We start from the raw sequence: 9,153 nt of genomic DNA on the forward strand, positions 1-9,153 counted from the left end.
AATCGGCGCTGGCTGTGCTGTCTGGTCAGGCGTGGCTTTCTCAGGGGACGCTGGCACGATAGCCTGCTTGAACCAGTCGTTGGTTGACTAGCCTTCTGGATACAGGCACATTTGTCAGTTGCTGCCACTCAGCCCTAAGCCGATTAGCTGACTTGGTACGGCCATTGCAGACTAACCGGTGCAGCTGGCAATCATCTCTCCTTGTGGTTCTGCGTGGATGTCCTGGCCTCGGTATTGGAGTAGGGACACCCCTCTGAGCATTTCGTTTCAGGATCTTTGACACCTGACCTTGAGTGATGCCATACTGCCGAGCAATAGCACGCTGTTTCATGCCTGAATTTCGTAAATTCCCCACTCCATGACAAACAGCATTGTCAAGTTGACGGACCATCTCCAGAGGAAGCGGTAATAACTTTTGTAGACGTGCAGCAGTTGTTTTCCACTAATACAGAACGCAACAACCCTTATATACCCGATTGTGAAGCCAATCGTCAAATGTACCTGTCCTTACATTTTGTCACGCCACCTGTGATATTATCCTGTTATTGACTTCTTGCCGCGAAAGACAATCAGTGACATGGTTCTTTTGACAACGAAATCACCGAAGCGTAAAAGAAACTCACCAGGTTGATATACTGAGTTCAGAAAGTAAACCCAAGTCAAGAAAGAAAAAAAAATTCCATATTAAATGCCAAGCCTGTACATTTGTGCAACACTTAATGACTCCCTCAAACTTTTGTTTCCGTGGTTGTGAAGTGTTTTTAATATCGTGGTGGTGGTTTTGAATCACGTGGTGGTGTGGTATTTTGAATTATGTGGTGGTGAGGTGTTTTTAAATAACGTGGTGGTGAGGTGTTTTTAAATCACGTGGTGGTGAGGTGTTTTTAAATCATGTGGTGGTGAGGTATTTATAATTACGTGGTGGTGAGGTGTTTTTAAATGACGTGGTGGTGAGGTGTTTTTAATTTCGTGTCTGTGAGGTGTTTTTAATTTCGTGTTTCGTGGCTGTGAGGTGTTTTCAATTTTGTGGTGGTGAGGTGTTTTGAATTAGTCGGTGATGAGGTGTTTTGAATTACGTGGTGGTGAGGTGTTTTGAATTACTTGGTGGTGAGGTGTTTTGAATTACGTGGTGGTGAGGTATTTTTAATTTCATGGCTGTGAGGTGTTTTTAATTTTGTGGCTGTGAGGTGTTTTTAATTTCGTGGCTGTGAGGTGTTTTTAATTTGGTGGTGGTGAGGTGTTTTTATTATGTGTTTTATGGCTGTGAGGCGTTTTTAATTTGGTGGTGGTGAGGTGTTTTTATTACGTGTTTTATGGCTGTGAGGTGTTTTTATTACGTGTTTTATGGCTGTGAGGTGTTTTTATTACGTGTTTTATGGCTGTGACGTGTTTTTATTACGTGTTTTATGGCCTTGAGGTGTTTTTATTACGTGTTTTATGGCTGTGACGTGTTTTTATTACATGTTTTATGGCTATGACGTGTTTTTATTACGTGTTTTATGGCTGTGACGTGTTTTTATTACGTGTTTTATTGCTGTGAGGTGTTTTTATTACGTGTTTTATGGCTGTGACGTGTTTTTATTACGTGTTTTATGGCTGTGACGTGTTTTTATTACGTGTTTTATGGCTGTGACATGTTTTTATTACGTGTTTTATGGCTGTGATGTGTTTTTATTACGTGTTTTATGGCTGTGATGTGTTTTTATTACGTGTTTTATGGCTGTGAGGTGTTTTTATTTCGTGTTTTATGGCTGTGCTGTGTTTTTATTACGTGTTTTATGGCTGTGACATGTTTTTATTACGTGTTTTATGGCTGTGATGTGTTTTTGTTACGTGTTTTATGGCTGTGACGTGTTTTTATTACGTGTTTTATGGCTGTGATGTGTTTTTATTACGTGTTTTATGGCTGTGATGTGTTTTTATTACGTGTTTTATGGCTGTGACGTGTTTTTATTACGTGTTTTATGGCTGTGACATGTTTTTATTACGTGTTTTATGGCTGTGATGTGTTTTTATTACGTGTTTTATGGCTGTGACATGTTTTTATTACGTGTTTTATGGCTGTGATGTGTTTTTATTACGTGTTTTATGGCTGTGATGTGTTTTTATTACGTGTTTTATGGCTGTGACGTGTTTTTATTACGTGTTTTATGGCTGTGACATGTTTTTATTACGTGTTTTATGGCTGTGACGTGTTTTTATTACGTGTTTTATGGCTGTGATGTGTTTTTATTACGTGTTTTATGGCTGTGAGGTGTTTTTATTACGTGTTTTATGGCTGTGAGGTGTTTTTATTACGTGTTTTATGGCTGTGATGTGTTTTTATTACGTGTTTTATGGCTGTGAGGTGTTTTTATTACGTGTTTTATGGCTGTGATGTTTTTATTACGTGTTTTATGGCTGTGACGTGTTTATATTACGTGTTTTATGGCTGTGACGTGTTTTTATTACGTGTTTTATGGCTGTGACATGTTTTTATTACGTGTTTTATGGCTGTGACGTGTTTTTATTACGTGTTTTATGGCTGTGATGTGTTTTTATTACGTGTTTTATGGTTGTGAGGTGTTTTTAATTTCGTGGCTGTGAAGTGTTTTCAATTTCGTGGTGGTGAGGTGTTGTTATTACATGTTTTATGGCTGTGAGGTGTTTACAATTTTGTGGTGGTGAGGTGTTGTTATTACGTGTTTTATGACTGTGAGGTGTTTACAATTTTGTGGTGGTGAGGTGTTGTTATTACGTCTTTTATGGCTGTGAGGTGTTTACAATTTCGTGGTGGTGAGGTGTTGTTATTACGTGTTTTATGGCTGTGAGGTCGTTACAATTTCGTGGCTGTGAGGTGTTTTTATTACGTGTTTTATGGCTGTGAGGTGTTTTAAATTACTTGGTGGTGAGGTGTTTTGAATTACTTGGTGGTGAGGTGTTTTGAATTATGTGGTGGTGAGGTGTTTTGAATTACGTGGTGGTGGGGTGTTTTGACTTACGTGGTGGTGAGGTGTTTTGAATTACTTGGTGGTGGGGTGTTTTGAATTACTTGGTGGTGAGGTGTTTTGAATTACGTGGTGGTGAGGTGTAATTGGCCCAAACTTCCAGTCTGCACCTACCCCTCCCCTATGTATGTGCTGAGGGGTTCCTTCTTGAAAAAAAAAACATTCAACCTGAATCTTCAACCTAAATTGGTTATAAAATGTAATATCACAAACACAACAAATACATTTGTGCAAAATAATTGTTTGTATTATGATTGGTGTAAATCATGACAACACAGCAACTCAGGTACAGTCATTATCCTCAGCTAAAATAACCCCTTTCCTCAGTAACGACGCTGTGGTGTATATATATATACCCGGTGTGTACCCCGGTTTAGAATAGGTACACCGTATCCCTGCGTGTCGTAAGAGGCGACTAAAAGGGTTGGCGTCAGGAAGGGCATCCGGCCATAAAAACATTGCCTCAAAAAGAGAACCATGACAATTACAACTACATATGGGCAGGGTACAGCCTGAAGTACCCCGTGGGGGACCCCACTCCCTCTCGTCAAAACTCAAGGTGGGGAACCCGATCGAAGCAAGGGTGGAAATCATTCCATTTATGATGACGAAACGTCTGATGCCCGACGTGGAGATCGGTTTCTGAGGTTTGGGACATGGAATGTACGCACAATGACAGGGAGGTCAGGACAAGTGGTGGAAGTATTGGTCAGAAGAAGAGTGGACATATGTTGTGTGCAAGAGACGAAATGGAAGGGAAGTGGTGTGAGAATGGTGAAGGGTAGGCAGGGACAGAAATATAAGTTTTGGGGCAAGGGTGCCTGGAGGGCATGAATGGTGTTGGTGTCCTGTTTTCTGAGGAGTTTGTAGGCAGTGTGGTGAGTGTGACTCGAGTGAGTAAAAGGTTGATGATGGTGAAAATGATGATTGGAAAGCTCTTGGTGAACATCATCTCGGGATATGCTCTGCAGGTTGGTCGGAGCGATGAAGAGAAGGACAAGTTCTGATGTGCAATATAGAAGCTGATGGAAAACGTGAAAGATAAGGAAGTTGTTGTGGTAGGAGGAGACCTAAATGAACATGTGGGAAGGAGTATGGACGGTTTTGAGGGAGTACATGGGGGGTTACGGATATGGTGTGAGAAATGGAGAAGGTGAAAGGATTTTGCAGTTTGCTGATGGAGCTGATTTGTTGATTTGTAATACTCAGTTCCAGAAAGAGGATAATAAGCTTGTTACATACACGTCAGGTGGGTCGACGACAACCGTTGACTACCTGCTGGTGCGGAGGCGAGATAGGGGGCACCTCCGGAACACAAAGGTGATCCCGGGGGAGGAGGCTGTTTCACAGCACCACTTGGTTGTCTGCAACATAAGGGTGAAAGGTGCGAGGAGAGCTCGGCAGGTGAACTACCAACCGAGAATAAAGGTGTGGAGGTTGAAAGAGGTGACAGTAAGGGAGGCATTAAAAGAGAGGCTGAGTGTGGTAGAGGATGATGTGGTTGAGCTTGAAAGTGGTTGCATGTCAATGAAAGATACTGTTGGGAGCCGTTGGTGAGGTATGTGGATGGACAAAAGGACCACCGAGGCACTCAGAAACATGGTGGTGGGATGATGAAGTTGGAAAGAAGATTGACGAGAAGAGCAAGAAGTTCAAGGAGTGGCAGAAGGCGAAGGGTATGGGGGCAGAAAAGGCAGAGCATGAAAGTTATAAGGCAGCCAAGAAGGCTGCAAAGAAAGAGGCAGCAAAGGCGCAGGAGGCATGTAGGAAAATGTTCGGAGAACGCTTGGAATTGGAAGAGCGTCAGAGAGCGGTATTCAGGAATGCAAAGCAGATAGCGAAAGAGAGGTGTGATGTGATGGGGGTGAGTTGCTTGAAGGATGAAGTGGGACAAATCGTTGTGGACCCAGATGGAATTAAAGGAAGATGGAAGAGATATATGGAAATACTGTTGAATGCAGAGAATGCATGGGATGGCAACATAGAGAGTAAACCAGTTTTAGGACCGGCAGAGAAGATAACCGAGAAGGAAGTTGAGGAAGCGATAAAAGCAATGAAGAGTAGAAAAGCGGGAGGGTCGACGGGAGTTGTGGGAGATATGTTGAAGGCAGCAGGAAATTGGGGTGTGAAGAGAATGACAGAGATCTGCAATCTGGTGGTGAAAGAAGGCCGCATTCCAGTGGATTGGGAACTGAGTACACTCATCCCTCTATGCAAGGGGAAAGGTGACCCTCTGGACTGTGGCTCGTATCGAGCGATAAAGTTATTGGAGCATGGAATGAAGGTATTGGAAAGGGTGTTGGAGAGGAGGATAAGGAAGAAAGTGAAGATTGACGAAATGCAGTTTGGATATATGCCAGGAAGAGGAACGACAGACGCGCTTTTTATTATGAGGCAGTTGCAGGAGAAGTACATGGAGAAGAGGAAGAAGTTGTTTCTTGGGTTTGTTGATCTGGAGAAAGCATTCGACAGGGTTCCACGTGAAGTAGTGACATGGGCATTGAGGAAGTTAGGAGTGGAGGAATGGTTGATCAGAGTAGTGATGGCAATGTACTAAAGAGCGCGCACAGCTGTAAGGACGAAGGATGGGAACAGTGGTGAGTTTGAGGTGAAGGTGGGAGTGCATCAGGGGTCGGTACTAAGTCCACTACTATTTGTAGCTGTGATGGAGGTGCTGGCTCGGAACGTAAAGGAGGGTTTACCGTGGGAGTTGTTGTAGGAAGATGATCTGGTGTTGATTGCGGAAAGTATGGATGGACTGAAGGAAAAGATGAACAAGTGGAAGGAATGTATGGAGACAAAAGGTCTGAAGGTGAATATCGGAAAGACGAAGGTGATGGCAAGTGGTAAAGCATGTGGTGAGGTGGAAAGAACTGGGAAGTGGCCGTGTGCTGTGTGCAGGAAGGGTGTCGGAGTGAATTCCATTCAATGTACAATGTGCGCTGAGTGGGTTCATCAAAAATGTAGTGGTTTGAGAGGGTCATTAACCAGTGTGGCAGCTACATTCAAGTGTAAGGTGTGCACAGAGGGAGCTGCAGATGGAGGAAATGTTGAGTTGGATCTTGGAGATGCGTGAAGCTGGTATGTGTGAAAACATTTTGTTACCTCGGAGACATGCTGAATGGAGAAGGTGGATCAGACTCGGCAACGGTTGCCAGCGTGAGATGTGCATGGAAGAAGTTTCGGGAACTGAGTGGTGTGCTGACGAGGAGGGGAGTGTCGTTGAAGCTGAAGGGAAAGGTGTATGCTGCATGTGTGAGAAGTGTTATGATTTATGGGAGCGAGACATGGGTAAAGAACGTAGAGCAGCAACGAAGGCTGGAAAGGGTGGAAATGCAAATGGTTCGGTGGATGTGCGGAGTATCGTTGAGAGAGAGGAAGACAAATGATGAATTGCGAAAGATGATGGGAATAGAGCCTGTGATTGATGCTGTGAAGAGAAACAGTTTGAGATGATTTGGTCATGTGTTGAGGAAGGATGAAAGTGACTGGTTGAGAAGAGTCATGGAGCTGAATGTAGAAGGAAGTAGAGGACAGGGAAGACCGAGAAAGAGTTGGCTAAAGATGGTCGAATAAGAAATGCGGGCAAGGGGGTTAAGAAGGGGAGATGCAGAAAATAGGGCAAAATGGAGAAGATTGTCATGGGGACCGCAAGGCTAACCCCCGTTCTAGCAGGGAAAATGGCGTTAAAATGCACGTTGTTTTTTTGTTGTATATATATATATATATATATATATATATATATATATATATATATATATATATATATATATATATATATACGTATGTAGATATTACGTGGTGGCTTCTCCTCAGTGAAAGACACATGAAAGCCCGTTTGGAATTTGCAAAAACGCATCTAAAGGACTATCAGACTGTGAGACACAAGATTCTGTGGTCTGATGAAACCAAGATTGAACTGTTTGGCTTCCGACTGGCTACTCCGCCATAAAGCCCAGATCGGTGGAGTGTTGCAGTGATGGTTATCCTTCTGCTAGTTTCTCCTATCTCCACACAGGATCTCTGGAGCTCAGCCAGAGTGACCATCGGGTTCTTGGTCACCTCTCTTACCAAGGCCCTTCCTCCCGATTGCTCAGTTTGGCCGGGCGGCCAGCTCGAGGAAGAGTCCTGGTTGTTCCAAACTTCCTCCATTAAAGAATTATGGAGGCCACTGTGCTCTTGGGAACCTTCAACGCAGCAGTTTTTTGTAGGCTTCCCCAGATCTGTGCCTCGACACAATCCTGTCTCTGAGCTCTGCAGGCAGTTCCTTCGACCTCATGGCTTGGTTTTTGCTCTGATATGCATTGTCAGCTGTGACACCTTATATAGACAGGTGTGTGCCTTTCCAAATCATGTCCAATCAATTGAATTTACCACAGGTGGACTCCAATCAAGGTGTAGAAACATCTCAAAGATGATCAAGAGAAATGGGAGGCACCTGAGCTAAATTTCAAGTGTCATAGCAAAGGGTCTGAATACTTATGTAAATGTGATATTTCAGTTTTTTCTTTTTATAAATTTGCAAAACTTTCTAAAATCCTGTTTTCTCTTTGTCATTATGGGGTATTGAGTGTAGATTGATGAGGGAAAAAATGAATTTAAACGATTTCAGCATAAGCCTGCAACATAACAAAATGTGAAAAAAGTGAAGGGGTCTGATTACTTTCTGAATGCACTGTATATAATTAGGAGGGTTGTGTTTTTTTTCTTGTGAATTGTATGTACTTCTATGGTGAAAAACAGATGTTGCACTTACTTGGACTGTTGTAAGTATCTCATTCCAATAACGTTTTTGAACACCCTTGTCACATTCTGTTTGAAGAAATCTTCATTCTTACCTCTTCTTGGTATGTCTCTGGTGACATTTTTCCAAAACTGGTTTGCCTTGGAGTTGTAAGTTTAACGCTTTGTGGTCTGTCTTTCTTCTGTATGTGACCTGACAGGAGCAGTATCAATTCTGCTACCGGGCAGCACTCGAGTACTTGGGCAGCTTTGACCACTATGCTGTATGATGGACCAGCCAACCTGTCGGACAGTCTCTATCGATCTCGTCACACATCAGAATCTGTTGGTACAGCCTTGCAGTCCAGACCTTTTGTGTGTATGAAGTCCGGCTGGGACATAACGGTTTCTGAGCGTGCAGTGGGCGATTTTCTGCTCGTACCTAAGCCACGTACCACATGCTGTGTTGGAGCTAACACTGATTTCTCACATGGGACTAGAGTCGGCTTCGTGTCGACCTCATTCAACTATCAATTAAGGAGACTATTCGAATCTCAACAAACCAGCATCTGTTTCCGTAATGGCAGACCATCAGAAAACAGCCAAGTCATTACCACCATTCACTTCCTTTTACCATGGGCATTTGTTCAACGAAACTTCTGTATTTAAAATGTACTATAAAATCGTTTTTATGATTATTTAAATTTGTGGCCAAATGTTAAAATATGGTGTGCTGTAGGTCATGGAGAGTGTGCAGGCAACAATGTGGAAGTCCCACAAGCAGGATCAGGGATGTTGGGGAAACTGCGGAAGGCTTTTTCACAAATCAAGATATTATTATCCCCTTGCAGTATCTGACCAATTAGTGTTGCAGTAATCCAACACAGAATGCATATGCAGGGACTTGTTATACTTTCAGCAGAAACATTTTTGCTGGATTGTTGGGTGCAAACAGAAGAGCAATCTTGGGCCACCACCAATGCCAACCGAGGTCTCTCCACCATTTGCCCTCTCCTCCCAACCTCCCTCACCCACCTCTTCTTTGTCGGTGTTTCTAAAATTGAGTTCCTCTCCTTGCCAACTGTCAGCATTGGCATCAGGTGTTATGTTCTGTATTAATTTCTGAACTGTTGATGGTAACTTTGACCTCAATGATGTCTGTTTTTATTTCTTCTGTGTTTGTCACCTCTGTTGTTATAGATTAGCCCAGGTGCTATCAATAAAGTGCAGGTGATATCCCCATATTTCCAGCTTCTTCATCTGCTGTTTGAAAAGAGCTTTTATTTGATTCTTCACTTTCTCATATAAGCATACCAACACACAATGCCGGGTCCCTCTTCCCACCCTTTCCCCTCCCTTGTCCCTTCCATTATCCTACCTCCTCCCATTCCACTCACACCCCCCCCCCCCCGAACTCCCACCCTGCCCCTTCCCCTCCTTCTTG

The 9,153-nt window shown here is 43.2% G+C and overlaps 1 protein-coding gene across 1 annotated transcript in view; it reads left to right on the top strand.

Moving 5' to 3' along the window:
• Nucleotides 1–8,953, top strand: part of LOC137428581 (receptor-type tyrosine-protein phosphatase delta) — a 417,416-nt gene extending 408,463 nt beyond the window's left edge. Inside the window, exon 30 of the mRNA XM_078777195.1 lies at nucleotides 7,931–8,953. Within this exon, the coding sequence (XP_078633321.1) occupies nucleotides 7,931–7,999 (69 nt within the window). The 3' untranslated portion in view covers nucleotides 8,000–8,953. The remainder of the gene's footprint in view (nucleotides 1–7,930) is intronic.
• Nucleotides 8,954–9,153: the final 200 nt, after the last annotated feature.

Source organism: Myxine glutinosa, chromosome 1 (assembly GCF_964187855.1).
Source record: "Myxine glutinosa chromosome 1, kmMyxGlut1.1, whole genome shotgun sequence".
Taxonomy (NCBI): domain Eukaryota; kingdom Metazoa; phylum Chordata; class Myxini; order Myxiniformes; family Myxinidae; genus Myxine; species Myxine glutinosa.